General features: G+C 61.8%; 3 protein-coding genes across 4 annotated transcripts; all 3 read right to left on the bottom strand.

Moving 5' to 3' along the window:
- Positions 1 to 2,022: 2,022 nt before the first annotated feature.
- SMIM44 (small integral membrane protein 44) lies at positions 2,023 to 5,810 on the bottom strand. The gene is made up of 2 exons (XM_009096942.4): positions 3,829 to 5,810; positions 2,023 to 3,707 (listed from the first exon to the last, which is right to left on the bottom strand). Exons 1-2 carry the CDS (start codon positions 4,076 to 4,078, stop codon positions 3,496 to 3,498), a joined length of 462 nt encoding a protein of 153 aa, XP_009095190.1. The 5' UTR covers positions 4,079 to 5,810; the 3' UTR covers positions 2,023 to 3,495.
- A 146-nt stretch (positions 5,811 to 5,956) lies between these two features.
- DOHH (deoxyhypusine hydroxylase) lies at positions 5,957 to 9,414 on the bottom strand. Its single transcript, XM_009096838.4, has 5 exons — positions 9,335 to 9,414; positions 8,693 to 9,021; positions 8,233 to 8,309; positions 7,826 to 8,063; positions 5,957 to 7,043 (listed from the first exon to the last, which is right to left on the bottom strand). Exons 2-5 carry the CDS (start codon positions 8,964 to 8,966, stop codon positions 6,727 to 6,729), a joined length of 906 nt encoding a protein of 301 aa, XP_009095086.1. The 5' UTR covers positions 8,967 to 9,021; positions 9,335 to 9,414; the 3' UTR covers positions 5,957 to 6,726.
- A 641-nt stretch (positions 9,415 to 10,055) lies between these two features.
- Positions 10,056 to 13,043, bottom strand: LOC103821986 (uncharacterized). 2 transcript variants are annotated; one of them, XM_009096941.4, is made up of 2 exons: positions 12,811 to 13,043; positions 10,056 to 11,633 (listed from the first exon to the last, which is right to left on the bottom strand). In XM_009096941.4, exons 1-2 carry the CDS (start codon positions 13,009 to 13,011, stop codon positions 10,515 to 10,517), a joined length of 1,320 nt encoding a protein of 439 aa, XP_009095189.1. In that variant the 5' UTR covers positions 13,012 to 13,043; the 3' UTR covers positions 10,056 to 10,514. The 2 variants fall into 2 exon arrangements, with proteins under 2 accessions (XP_009095189.1, XP_050842128.1); XM_050986171.1 differs by having other exon boundaries at positions 12,719 to 12,840.
- Between the last annotated feature and the right edge of the window lie 1,063 nt (positions 13,044 to 14,106).

The raw sequence follows: 14,106 nt of genomic DNA on the forward strand, positions 1-14,106 counted from the left end.
AAAAAACAAAAAAGAAAAAACTGACACACAAAAAAAGATTAAAAAATGAAAACGAAAAAAAAAAGACAAAAAAAAAATGTATAAAAATTAAACAAGCTATGCTTCAACTCCAGCTCGCCTCCGCCCTTCCTTCGCTGCCCCGGGGGAACTGAGGCACGGTGCCCAAGCGGGGGGAACACGGGTGTCCCAGCGGAGGAGGACGGCATGGGGGGCACTGGGGAGAGCAGAGCCCTGCCCCGCAGGGGGCACCCAGAGGAGGGACCCCCACCCATGGCTGCCCTTGGTCCGCCAGAGTGGGGGGACGGAACCGGGAGACCGCAGGGCGCAGCCGCGGGGAGAGGACACGTGGGGAGAGGACACGGGTGGGGGCAGCCGCGGCTCACGTGGGAGTTCGGAGCTGCTGCCGCTTCCTCCGCTTCAGACCTTGGCCACGGGAGGTCACCGCCTCATGCGCTTGGCGTCACCACCTGGCGGTGTGACGTCACATCACCCGGAGATCGGCGTTGGCCGAAGCTGCGCTTCACCCCCGCGGTGTCCACGGTCCCCAAGCACTGCTCACGACAGCCTCAGGGCTGTCCCCACTCCGCCCCGCCCGTCCCCTCGGTGCCCACCCCTCGGTTCGGGCTGGTCCGGCAGCGATGTGGGCTGGACACCGGCCCCCGCCCTGCCCGGAACTTGCCATTGTCCCCTGCCCGAGTGGCACCCAGAGGTGCCGGACAGCCCCCTCCCCTGCGCGGTGACACGACACGCTTGACGCCGGGTTAGGCTGGGGAAACCTTTAGTGGGCACGTCTGGGGAGGGGACTGTCCCCCCGGGCCGGGATCCCCGCCGTCCCAGAGACGGGGGGCACGAGGAGGCCCCGCTGCCGCTCCCGGCCGCCGCCCTCCCGCTCAGCTCCGGCGAGCCGGTGATCCGCGCCGGGTCTTGGTCCCAGCCGGACCGGCCGCGGGCGGGAGGTGCCACGGTGGCCGCGGCTGTCGCCGAAACCCGGCGCGGATCCCCGCCTCGCGAACGGGGTGATGGTGCGGCGCCGTTCAGAGGTGCCCCGGAGGGGAGCGAGGGGCACTCAGAGGGACGTGGCCGTGGCCTTGCTCTGCTGCTTGTCGTCCCTCAGCTCATCCCAGTCCTCAGCCGCCGGGTTGACGTGGCCGGAGCGCTCCAGCCTGCGGGAGGGAAGGAACGTCGGTCGGCCGGGCACTGCACCGGCATCGCGGCACGGCCGCCTCCAGCCATGCCGAGGGCACGGCCGGAACGTGGCTACTCTCGAGGACATCCGAGCCCCGGTATGGGGGGAGGTCCCGGTGCTGCCCCGCGGCACCCGGGCTGTGGTACCTGTCAGTCTCCAGGGTCTCCGGGTGGTCGTTCTCCTTCCTGCGAGGGGAGAGAGGCTGAACGGCGCCCGGGGACAACCCTGCCCAACCGCATGGCAACCTTCCACGCAGTTTTCCCCTGGCCAGCACCCCCCACCCCCCACACTAATCCAACCTCTTCTTCCTGAGATTCCAGAGCCGGTTAACGAGCAGCACGACGAAGACAATGAAGAGGAAGATGACGACGGCCGTGAGGCCAATAAGCCACGGCTGCAGCACCTTAGGGCCCGTGCCTGTATGGCCAGGGGACAGGCAAGGGAAAAGACAGGGATGGGGACAGCTTCAGGGGAGCTCTGTCCTTTAGGGCATGGGATTCCCCCCACGAGATGGGACACCCCCCCCCCCCCCCCACCGCATGGGATGGGACATTGGCAGACACTCACTTTTTCCCCTTCCCAGTGGCCCTTGGGTACAAAGGAAGCCACTCCCGACACAGCTCACCTGTCCCCAGTGCAGTGAGGAGCACTGGGGCAGCAGGTGGGTGTCTCCAGATCTTTCTGCTCTGCCCCCAAAAGTTACTGTTGGAGCACTGGGACAGACTGGTCCCACTTGAAGGGCCTCCCAGGAGTTGATCTGATGCCTGGGGGGAGGCCTGGCCACCTCCCCAGGTGCCCCAGAGCACAGAGTTGCACGGGGGCACTTACCAGCCTGTCCCTGGGCGGTGGAAGCAAGGACGAGCAGGAGCAGGAGCGAGAGGGGCTGCAAGAGCTTCGGCATTTCTGGGTGGAGGGCCGGGGCACGTCTGGATCCTGCTCCTGGAGGTGAGCTTTTGTCACCTGCTGCTGTAGTGCCTGCACTCTGCACCCAAGACAACGGTCGCCTTTATTGGCCCCAAGAGGACAAAGTAGCACCAAGCACCATGGTGACATGACTCCTGTCACCCTTGGCAGGTGGTACCACTCCCTTGGCTCAGGCACTGGCACCCACTGCGCCCAGCGGCCACCACCTCCGGGAGCACCTGGCAAAGGACAGGCATGTCCCTGTGCCCAGGACTGGGGACCACCCCCAGGGTAGGCAGGTGGATGGAAGCAGAGACAGATAGGTGGGCAGGTGGGTGGGTGCACAGGTGGAAGAGCAGATGGGTGATGGGGTGGAGAACTGCCCACCCTGCCTGGTTCCCCCTATCCCAGCTGGCAGGGCTGGGGCAGATCCCATGGGGATGGGGTGACACAGAGGGGTGGGCAATGCCAGGCCACCCCCAGCTCTCCCCTGGGCACGAGCCAGCTGCCCCCAGACAAGCCCAGGTGGAACCCCATCATGTCTTCAGTGTGTGTCCGCATACTGTCGAGTGAAACACTGACAGGGTTAGCTCAGGGAGACCATGGCAGGGTGCCCACCCACCAGGGCACAAGGAAAACTGAGGAAGAGGGTGGCCACCAGCACCCCAGGGAGGGACAGTGGACTTCGGCAGGGCCACCCTGCCTGTGGCAATTCCTCAAGGGGTTAAGAAGAAGACAGGGCACAGGGACCCAGCCTCAGCCTGGGTTTAAGACAGGGGCTGCAGGTCCATAAAACAGCCCCCATACCCAGTGCCTTCACCTGGAAGCCAAGTGAGGCTTCAGGGTGCTTTTTCTCCCAAGACTGGTTTGGGGCCACCTCTGGGTGCCACTGAGCATGGTCTGGCAGTGCCACGGCACTGAGGGGGTGGTGGGGGCACAGCCAGGCTCAGCATCCAGCTGTCCATCTATCTGTCCCTACCCGTGTGCCCATGCTGACTTGGCCCATCCAGAGGGGTATCCATGTGCACCCCTGTCCATGCCCCCTGCCACCATCGGCTGTGCCCTCACCCCGTGGGTTTGCACCCCCAAGCACCCCCCTTTATACAGCCATGTGCCCATGGGCTTGGGGTGGCATGGCTGTGCCAAGGGGTGCTGTTACCCCAGGCAAAGGTTGGGATGCCCCAGCCCTGCCACTCCCCACATTGTGCTGGCCCAAGGGGTGAGCAGGACTGGGGCAAGTGGCTTTATTGGTGTGATAGCCCAAGAGGAGCCCCAGAGCAGCGCTACGGCTGGGAGGGAGGGGGAGGCTGTGTGCCAGTGCTGAGCAGTGCCTATGGCCAGACCCACACCGTGACAGGTCAGGCAGGGCTGCAGGGTCCTGCTGGTGGCAGGGGTGTCCCCTGACCCTAGAAGAACCTCTTGGGGGAGTCAGCAAAGGAGATGGAGCTGCGAGGAGCGAGCGGCTGCAGTGGGATGTCCATGCTGGGCAGTATGCTGCTGCCTTCATCCTCCACCTTCTGCTCCACCAGCACCTTGTCCTCCTCCAGCCACTGTGCCTCCAGCACGGGGCCTTCGGCCATCCCTGTGTTCTCCTCCGGCTTGGGCCCAAATGCCCAGTCTGCAGGGGCAGAGAGGGAGCTGTCAGCAGCACCAGCCCTGCCACAGCACAGTCTCAGGTGGGGGGATCCCCCTGGCCCCTGCCCACCCTAAAGCCCAACCCCACTGTGGGGAGCACTCACCAGCGAAGTCGTGCACGAGGTCCTTGATGAGGTGCCCCACGATGGCATATGCCACCACCAGCACCAGCGTTGCTGCCATCATCAGGTACAGGACATAGCGGGGCAGGTGGATGCTGTCCAGAGCAGGAGGCCTGTAGTCCACATACAGCACCCCGTCCTCCTCAGGGGGGGACTGCAGCAAGTGCCGCCGTAGCCCCTGTGCCCCTCCGGAGCCAGGGAGGGGGATACCCCCTGCCAGGGCCATGGCCATGGCCAGCTATCCCTGCAGCCCCACCCCAAGCCACTAAAGCCTCTACCATGCAGGGGACTGCAGGGGGGAAGTGGCATCAGAGTCCACAAGGCTTCTCGGTGTCGGCAGCTCACAGGGACAGTGGTGTCCCTATAGCTGGTGGCAGTGCCACTCACCCAGCGACAGAGCCGCGTTGATGAGAAGGAGCTTAGCACCTGCTAATCCAGGCACAGTCTGGCTGCCTTAGCATGGGAGGTGACTAGTGGGCTCTGATGTGGGTCAGGGTCCCCAGATCCCGCTCCTCTGGGAGCACCACTGGTACCCGTGCCCCCCCTGGGAGTGGGGAGTCACCTGCAGCTGGAGAACTCCTGAAGACAGGAATGGGGAGGGATGCCCGAAGTCTTTCTTCCCTCCCCTGGGCTGGCTTAAATCCCTCAGCAGGCCGCAGATCCCTGGAGCAGATGGCTGAGATCCCAGAGGACACAGCACCCTTGGAGCCGATGGGCAGAGGGGATGGGGATGCAGCCTCAGCCACGGGGGCTCCCATGGGGCCCCCTCTGCTGTACAGGGAAGCAGCCCACAGCAAGAGGCTGTCACCTTCCCAGATGGCTGCCACATGTCACCCCAGCACTCAGGGTTCACCTCCCCAGGGCAAAACAGCCTGCAGAGGGGAGCCAAGTCCATGTTTCCCCCAAAGTTAATTCCCCCCACACAAAGAGGGTGCAGGTTTTAGCCCAGACCAGCAGCAGCTTTGAAGAAATCCCAAACCCTTCCCAGCACAGGTTGAAGGTGGAGTTCAGTGCCAGGTCAAGGCTCAAGGCTGAGTCCTGCTCCACTCCAGCACCTCCCAGCTCTGCTGCACCAGGTCACCCTTGCCCAGATCCCAGCCTCAGAAATGCATTTTGTTCCAATTTTGTCTTGAAAGGTGTTGGAGGAGCAGAGTCAAATGTTGGCACAGAATGATTGGGCAGCAACCCTGCAAAGTCTGAGTGAGTCACCCGTGGCAAAGCTGGAGAGCAAAGATAGGGGCAATCAAGGTGATAACTGGGGACAAACAGCCTGACAAACTTCACAGTGCTGGAGCCCACGTGCCAAGAAGGGAACAGTGGAAATGATAACATGGCCCGGGGAAAGTCACCCATCTCACTGTGCTTGGGATGGATATGACACAGGGACACCCCAGAGCCCAAAGCACCAGCTGGGTCCTGCCCATCACCCAGGGGAGAGTGGAGAATGGGGACAAGCAACCCATATAACAGCTATAACAGCTGCTGACTCCAAACAGTGTCAAAACATCAGATGTTTGTCCCCAGTGCTGGGGAAGTGCAGTCTGGAGCCCCTCACCCTCCCCATCACACACAGGTGATCTTACCCACAGCACTCAGGTACATGTCACTGACTCTTGGTGTGTACAGGTGACGAAAACTGGTCACATTTTGACTAAGAGCCCTTTCCATTGGGTCCTGAACTGGGTCAGACTGGGCCACGGCCAGGGCTGGCCCCTGGCTGTGGACCTGAAGACCAGAGCCCTGTGGATGCTGAGCTGGCTTCAGGGACTAAGAGGATTGAGCCTGGGAGTGACTCACAGGGAGCCCTTGGACAAGGGGAAAATGTATGCTCAGCAGAATACCAGGCCCTGCAGGGCAGTGGGATCTACCAGGGCACCTCAGACAGATCATCCTCCTCCCCAGGGCTGGGGGTTTCACCTCATGCCATCAGGGACCCCACTCCCTGCTCCTCCCAATGTGGCTGGACTCGATTTTAAAGGCCTTTTCCCATCACAATGGTTCTATGACTTCATTTTGGCAGCCCCCAGCCTCCTGCCCAGGGCTTGACCCCATGGCACTGGGTGCACTTCACACCTGGGCACAGGTAAATCACAGCTCGACTCACTCCAGCTTCCTGTGCCAGTGCTTTATTCCCTGCCAAACCCCAAACCCCAGTGCCCAGGCTGGGCTGACTGAGGGATTTGGGTGCCAGCAGCAGCCTCCTGGCCCTGGTTAAACACGGGGGAAAGCCCAGGCAGGCTCTGGCTCACCCTGCCCACCCTAATGGCAGCGCCCTTCCCTGCAGAAAAAAATCCAGCCATAGCTTCCCAACTTTACCATGAAACAACCCCCATCCTGAGACAGAGGCTGCCACAGGCTCAGCTCCAGCTTGTCCCAACAGGAGAGGCAAAACCCACTGCACAAGCGAGGAGGGCCCCAGCTCAGCACCATCACTGAGAGCAATTTCGAAGCATCCTAATACCACAGCCCACAAGAGCGGGTGCCCAAAGCCCATCCTAGCCCCCAGCAAAGCTCAGCTGGGGAGAACAGAGCTGCCAACAGGGCAGCACCAACCCAGGGCAGGCCCAAGCCCTGCAGAGCTGCAGCAGGCTCTGACGTGCCAAACAGAGCCCACCTGGTCCAAGCCCCAAGCCATGCTGCGGGCAGGCAGCACTGATCCTGGCAGAGAAAAGGGGCAGATCCAGGAAACAGTGGCTGGCAAAGAGTGATGGGGAGGCAAGTAGCAGCTCAGCCTGGATTTGGAAGGAAAAGGTGGCTGTAATTGTGCCAGAGAGCAAACCCAGTCCCTCCTCCAGCTCTGCGCAGCAAGGCACGGATCCGCCGTTGGCAGCAGGAGGGGGTTGCAGGCAGCACACCCACCTCAGTGCCCCCGGCCCTGGCTCAGGAAGAGGCCTGCAGTTTGCAGAGCCCGTCGGCGTACTGGAACTGGGTGCCGTTCTCGTACTCGTACATGTCCAGGGCCACCTGGCAGCTCTCACGCACCACGCGCTCGTCGTCACCGGCGAAGGCGCGCAGGGCCCACAGGCAGCAGGGCCGGGCGATGGAGCCCAGTGCCTCGGCGCACTCGTGCCGCACCATGGGGCTCTCGGCGCGGCTGCACAGGGCGGCTGTCAGCTGGGGGACACACGCCTCGTCCTGCAGCTGCCCCAGCACGTACCCGATCTCGTGGCGGAACAGCGCGCTGCCGCAGCGCAGCCCTGCGGGAGGTGGGGGAACAGTCAGCTGGGATGCCCCAAAATTCACCAGGATGCCCCAAAACATGCCAGGATGCCTGGATGGAGCCCCCACCTGAAAGCCGAGGATGCCAAGGGTCACCACCCCAGCCCCATGTACAGGAAGGGGTGTCCTACCCTGCTCCCTGATCCCAGCCCTGTCCCAGTGGTTCCTCTGATGGCAGCACCCACCCCAGCATAGCTGCTGCCCCCCGCATGCCCAGATTCTGCCCTCCCACCATGATGTTCCAGGGGATGGCAGCATGGTCAGGGACTCCAGCCCTCTGGGACCAAGCAGCTAGAGCAGGAGCTGACAGATCCCGTCTTATGGACCTCAACAGGTCCCGATGGCTGGAGAGCCTGACCCACTTCCCTCAGACTGGGGGTGGGTCCAAACAGTCCAAAGGGACAGAATGTGGTCTGTCCCTTTCCCACTCAGGGACATTCTCCTCTCCAAACACCAGTGGCCCCTGACCTTCCAGGCCAGGAGAGCCTGACCCCAAAAAACCCAGGCTAGGTCTGACAATGGGTCAGACCAGCTGGTCCCAGACCACCATCGCAGCCAGTGTCCTCCCTCCCTCAGGGAAGGGGGTCTGGAGGCTGGCAAGGGGACTGTGGAACACCAAAGACCACCCAGCACTCTGTAATGTAGCAGGGAACAGCAGCCTTAGACACAAACATGTGAGAGCAGCTCTGGCAGTCCTGGATTTGGGAAGGGCTTGTCCCAAATTAGCCTGGACAGACCCACAGCAAGGACAGGCCCTCACCTTCTGCCAGTGCCAGCACAGCAGCCTGGCCCCCCACATTTCGTAGAGCAAACATGGCCCGGTAGCGCTCAAACAGCTCCTGGGACTCATCCAGGAGGATCTCCCGGAGCTTGGCAACATCTGTCTCCTCAGCAGGGGGAGCAGGATCTACAGAGAGGTACGGGCTGCTGCCTGGCTTCTCCTTATTGTTCTGCAGCCACTCCAGCCTCCTCACAGCCAGCTGACACGTCTCTGCCACCTGTGGGGACAGGGACACAGCCCTGGCTACAAAACAGCACTGGACAGCGCCAGGAGAAGCCCAGCACATAGCAGATGTCACTGCCATGTCCACAGCAGGACCAGCGTGGGACCTGCCTCCAAGACCAGCAGTGCTGATCCCAGAGAAAATGACCCTTCGGGAAGCTCACCTCAACCACAGGATCCTGGGAATAGTGTTTCAGGACATCCAGCACGTCAGGGTTCCCGATAGCACCCAGGGCTTCACCTGAAGGATATATCAGGATGTAAGCAGGGTGTCTGTGTGAGAAGAACCCTGCTGTGTCCTCTGGCAATGCCTTGCCTTGCTCTAAAGCACAGACATGGGCCCAACTGACCAATCCCAAATGGGGCAAACGCAGGCACAGGCCGGAGTGACCAATTCCAAACAAGACAAACACGACAGGAGAAGGCTGGCCAGCAGGAACAGCAGAGCCTGGCCAACCTGTCCTGTCAAGTGTGGCCAGGGAAGGTGATGAGATGTTACATGACTCAGGGTTTGACATCCAAGCTGCATCAGGCCCCCATGATACAATGTGGGAAGGACCCCAAGCCCCACTTACCAGCCAACCTCCTCTGCTGCCCCCACAGCCGCAGGAGCTGCCACCGTACCTGCCTCGTGCCTGACCATGGGCTCCTGGGCCGTGTCCTCCAGCACGCGGATGAGCACCGGGATGGCCGCCTCGTCCTGCATCTGGCCCAGGCAAAAGGCCAGCTCGTGCTTCAGCAGCGCCGAGTCGTCCCCAAAGGCGCGGCTGATCCACTCCACGGCCGCGCGGCCGCCCAAGTTCCGCAGCGTGAAGAGGGCCCGGAACCGGGCGGGCAGGGGCTGCGCCGCGTCCACCAACGTGCGGCCGATGGTCTCCACCTCCTGCTCCGTCACCATGGCGCGGGTGGGTCCGGGCACGATCGGAGCTCCAGGGGGGTCTTCGGTCACACTCCTGCGTCCGGGGAAGGGAGTCAAGGTGCGCCCTCAGCCGCCAGCGGGTGCCGTGGCCGGGGGCAGGGCAGGCGGAAGGGCCGCGGCCCGGCCTGTGCCGGAGAACCGGACCCCCCCCAGCTGTGGGCTGACCCCACAGCGCGTGTCCTCGGACACCCGATTTCACCGGATACCGGGGACGGACATAGACCGCCTGCCGCGACCGTGCCAGACAGAGCCGCCGAGTCAACGGAAGCGGGGCCCGAGAGGAGCCGCCGGGCCGGGGGATCCCGGGGGGTTCGGGGAGGGCCCGGCGCTGCCGCTGCTGCACTCACCGCGCGCCGCCATCTTGCTGCTCAGCCACGTGACCGCCCGGAGGCAGCGCCTGCGCAATACGCACGGGCAGGGCCGCCCACGAGGGGGCGCTGCCGCCCCTCCACCTGAGAGCGCTGCGGCGCCAGGGGGCGCTGCGGGAGGGGCAGGGGCCGCTGCCCGCCATGGCCGGGCCCGGACACGGGGCGCAGAGCGGGCGGGGCCGCAGGGATTCGGAACTGAGCCACACAGCCTTCCGGAGAGGGGCCAGGGATACTAGGCAGGGCAAACCCTTCCAGAGAGGGGCTAGGGTATTCCAATAAGAGCAAAATTCCTCTGGAGAGTGGCAGGGGGTGCAAGGCTGGCCAAACCCTTCTGGAAAGGGGGTGCCAAGCTTGGCAAGGCCCACCCTAATAGGGGCCTGGGGTGTCCAGGCTGGGAGAAATCCCACCTGAGAGGGTTCAGGCAGTGCCAGGCTAGGCAAACCCCACCCTGAGAGGGACCTGGGGTGTGAGACAGGACAAAATCCCTCAGGAGAGGGGTGAGGGATGCTGGGCAAAATCCTACTGGAGAAGAACCAGGGGTGCCAGGCTGGGCAAACCTCTCCAGAGGGGGGTCAGGGTGTTCCAGGCTGGGCAAACCTGTATGGAGAGAGGCCAGGTGTGCCAGGCTGAGCAAAACCCCTCTGGAGAGGGACTAGGAGGTGCTAGGCTGGACAAACCCTCAGGGCAGCACATCCCTGAGTTTGTGGATGCAGTTTAATTCCAGGCTGGTGTCAGCCCTTGCAAGCCACTGCTCCGCCTCTTCCTTCCCTCTCCTTCCCATGTGTGTTTACACAGCAAGTTTGAAACCTCCAAAGGAGTTCTGCCTTATTTCAAGGCTCCTGTCGATTTTGGTCTAATGGAGAAGCTTTGAAAAAGAGGAAAAGAAGATCCCAGCAGCCGCCCCCTCCCAGCCCTAATCCCCACCATACTCCCACAGCACACAACACACCACCAAACAGTTTAGATCCTGGGAGAGAGAATGCGCGCAAAATACATTCCACTGCCTGAAACCTGCACAGCAAACCCAGCACGAGCATGACACAGCCCCACCTCCCCGCCGTGGGCCTGCCTGGTACAGCTGGAAGCACTGGGCCAGTTTGCCAGAGTCCAAGGTGAGTCTGCAAGCAGGGATGTGCAGGGCAGCTGCTCCCCGGGCCCATCAACCCTCTCCGCAGCTCTCGAAGTACTGGCACATCAGCTCACGCACTTGCTCAGCCCGGCTGTCCTCCATGGCAGCCGGCGCGGGCTGGCAGGGCTTGGGCAGCTCGGTGGGCTCGGTGCCCTCCAGCCACTCCTCGTTGAAGGGGTTGTCATGGGCCTCGCAGACGTTGTGCAGGATGCAGCAGGCGAGGACGAGGGTGGGCAGCAATTCCAGGCTGCAATCGTCACACTTGAGGAGGATCTGCCAGCGCGCCTTTAGGCGCAGGAAGGCGTTCTCGATCACGCTGTGGGCCCGCTTCAAGCGGTAGTTGAACTGCAGCTGGCGCTGGGTCAGGTTCTCGTCCTCCTGGTAGGGCTTGAGGATCCAGTCTTGCAGGGGATACGTGGCATCGCCCAGCAGCACGTACTTCTGTGCCTTCCCCATGAAATGCTTGGGAGGGTTGGGGCACAGACGGCCCTCCTTGGCCAGCACCCACAGGCTAGAGCTCTCCAGGACCGCGCTGTTCTCCATGCTGCCTGGAAAGGCCGTGGAGACATCCCAGAACTGGCCCAGCCCATCCACGGTGGCCTGCGTGAGGATGGAGTGCCATCCCTGGCCGTTGCAGTAGTCGGCAGTGAGGCGCAGGGGCGGGTGGATGGGGATGTGTAGGCTGTCCAGCGCCCCGATGCAGTGCGGGAAGCCCCAGCGCATGCAGAAGATGCGCGCCATGTTCTCCAGCTCCTTCTCGTCAGGCAGCCGGAGGTAAAGCGGCTTCAGCAGCAACACCACAGCATAGCTCACCTCCCAGACACAACTCTGCACCGTGGAGGGCCCCACACCAAAGAGCGGGCTCAGAGTCTGGTACTCCACGTTGGTGGCCAAGTGCCACAGGGCCACGGCCACCCTCTTCTCCAGTGGCAGGGTGGGGTGGAAGTGCGCGCTGTGCGGAGCCAGACCAGGCCGCAGCTGGTTGCAGATGTAAAAGAAAGTCTCCTTGGACATCCGAAACTTCTCCAGCCAGTCCTGGGGCCCAAACTCCTTCAGGACCACCTGCTCCCACCAGTCCGTGCTCCTGAGGCTGGGCCAGGCGCGGGGGTAGAAGCAGCAGCTGGTTCTCCTCCGGTGAGCGATGAGGAGCTGCAGTGCAGGGGGGAGACAACAGCGGTGTGAGATGGCGCTTCCCTGCACTTCACTGGGACCCCCTTCTGAAGGCCACCCAGCCCGAGACTTGCTCAAGGCAGGAGGATGGCCAGGGCCAGGTGGCCAGTGGTCTCAACTAGTCTAACACCATCCAAATCTTTCTTTTCCTGGGAAACCTCACTGAAAACCCACCAGACAGTAGGTGTGACTCCAGACAAGATGCTCAGGTGTTGCAGATGGAGTTTTCTGGAAAAGACCTCTTTGGGGGGGGGGGGGGGGCATTCCCTCTGGGAGTTTGTATTTTAATGAGCATTGCTGGATTTCCAGCCGCCAAGGGAACTGTGGGCTAAGTCCTGATTTGGAAGGGGGAGAGAGCATCCCTGAAAGGTGGGAATCATGATTTGAAAGGGGAAGCTCCTGGCCTCTCCACAAGAATTGTTTTTCTGTTATTAAATTCTACAATGCAACTTTAAACTAAAAAGTCTTTAGTCACCTTCTTCAGCCGCTGCCCAGGCCAGCAGGTTCCTTATGTTTCCCCCCCAGCTTGTCCTTGCATCCAGGGATCCCTTGTACCCCCCCATTGCATCCCCCACCTTTGATGTCACCCCCATGTCTGCTGCATCTAACATCCTTTGTGTCCAGGATCATATCCCATGACTTTCAAGTCCCATCCTTTGTGTCCCTGTCTTTGTATGCCACAGAACCCACACGATCCTCATCCTTTGTGATCTCTGTGTCCATGTGTCCTTCATGTCCTACATCCCGTGTTTTGGGTCTCACATGTCCCCCACCCTTTATGTCCCCCTTGTGACTTCTTCGTGCTCCTCATCCTTCCCACCACGGTCCTTTGCATCCTGCCCCCTATCAATGTTTTGCGCTCCTGCGTACCCCGCACCCCAAATCCCCCACGTCCATGTGTTCCGTCTCTTACGTCCCCTATCCTGTGTCCCCGTGATCTGTCCCGCATACCCCCATCCTCCATGTCTCCGTAACCTCCGCTCGTCTCCCGTATCCCCCACCCTTTGTGTCCCCGTGATTTCAGTGATCCTCCCATCCTTTGTGTCCCCGCGATCTCCACGTACCCCCCGCACCCTTCGTCCCCCGTGATCCCGTCCCCGCCTGCGGTTGTCCCCGCGTCCCATCATGCGTCCCCCGGCGGCCCCGCCCCGGTCACCGTCATGAGCCGTTTCTGCCGCTGGCTGTAGTAGTGCCGGAGCCAGGCACGCCGCTGCGGCCCATCCCAGCCCCCGGCGCCGCCTCCGCTCCCGCTGCCGCCGCCGCTCCCGGTCCCGGTGCTGTTACCGGCCATGGCCCCGGCGCGCCGCCGCCGCCGCCGCGCCAGCGCGCACAGGAGCACCAGCAGCCGCTCCCGCATTTTCAAATCGAGAGCCGGGGCCGCCCTGGAAGTGATCGGCGGCCGGGTCACGGTGGCACCGGGGGGCGGGACGGCGTGGCGCCGCTCCGCTCCGCGCGGCACGGCTTTGCACAGCTATCCCCATCCGTGCCTGCAGCTCACCGTACGGACATCCCCATCCACCGCACCGCACCGTCCTGCCCATCCCTATCCGCAAAGCACCACAATCCCCATCCCCATCCTCATCCCGACAGCACCAACATCCTCATCCCCACAGCACCATCATGCCCATCCCGACAGCACCAACCTCCTCATTCCCATCCCTGTTCCCATCCCCAGAGCACAAACATCCACATCCCCATCCCCGCAGCACCAACATCCTCATCCCCACAGCACCATCAGGCCCATCCCCACAGCACCAACCTCCACATTCCCATCCCCATTCCCATCCCCAGAACACAAACATCCCCATCCCCATCCCCATTCCCACAGCACCAACATCCCCAACCCCATCTCTGCCTCTCCACACTGTTCTGCACAGCTCTGCCATCTCCATCCCCACCACCATCACCAATTTCACCAAACCACACTCTCCCATCATCCCCACCCTCACCAACATCCCCATCCCATTCCCTTCCTGCCACCAGGCTGGGCTGGAAAAGGGTCACTGGGCTCAGCTGCAGCAAGGACTGAAACAAGGAAAACTGCATCAACAAAATCCCAAATCTGCCTTGGATTTGCAGGAGGGCTAGAAAAGGCTGTAAAAGACTGGACAAAGCTCACTGGGTTTAGCTTGGGCAAGGACTGGCACAGTCCTTGGGCTGGGCCAGGCCCAACCACAGACAGGCAGTGCCAGTGCCCTGCCAGTGCCTGGTGAAAGGAATAAGATGAATGTGTCTTTACAAACAGACTGTGAATCTGCTTGTAGATAGGGCCAGGGACTTGCAGATAAGGATGTAACTGGAGAAACCATCAGTTTCAGAAAGTGTTACTAATTCACAAGGACTGCTGCTCAGCCAAGGTCCTGCTAAATACCTAAACTTGGAGAAGAACGAAGAAAATAGAACTATTAATGTCCTATGTTAAACAAAGGGGGGATGCATATTAGAGGGGGAC

Source organism: Serinus canaria, chromosome 28, assembly GCF_022539315.1.
Source record: "Serinus canaria isolate serCan28SL12 chromosome 28, serCan2020, whole genome shotgun sequence".
In the NCBI taxonomy this organism is placed as follows: Eukaryota; Metazoa; Chordata; class Aves; order Passeriformes; family Fringillidae; genus Serinus; species Serinus canaria.

Excerpts from the sequence above, each read along its gene's own strand:
- SMIM44 (XM_009096942.4), bottom strand. The coding sequence starts at position 4,078 with ATGGCCATGGCCCTGGCAGGGGGTATCCCCCTCCCTGGCTCCGGAGGG. Across the intron at positions 3,708-3,828 it reads CCTCGTGCACGACTTCGCTG|ACTGGGCATTTGGGCCCAAG; the intron begins GTGAGTGCTCCC and ends CTGCCCCTGCAG.
- LOC103821986 (XM_009096941.4), bottom strand. The coding sequence starts at position 13,011 with ATGCGGGAGCGGCTGCTGGTGCTCCTGTGCGCGCTGGCGCGGCGGCGG. Across the intron at positions 11,634-12,810 it reads GGCAGAAACGGCTCATGACG|CTCCTCATCGCTCACCGGAG; the intron begins GTGACCGGGGCG and ends CCTGCACTGCAG.
- DOHH (XM_009096838.4), bottom strand. The coding sequence starts at position 8,966 with ATGGTGACGGAGCAGGAGGTGGAGACCATCGGCCGCACGTTGGTGGAC. Across the intron at positions 8,064-8,232 it reads CCCAGGATCCTGTGGTTGAG|GTGGCAGAGACGTGTCAGCT; the intron begins GTGAGCTTCCCG and ends CTGTCCCCACAG. Across the intron at positions 7,044-7,825 it reads TGTGCTGGCACTGGCAGAAG|GGCTGCGCTGCGGCAGCGCG; the intron begins GTGAGGGCCTGT and ends CACCTCCCGCAG.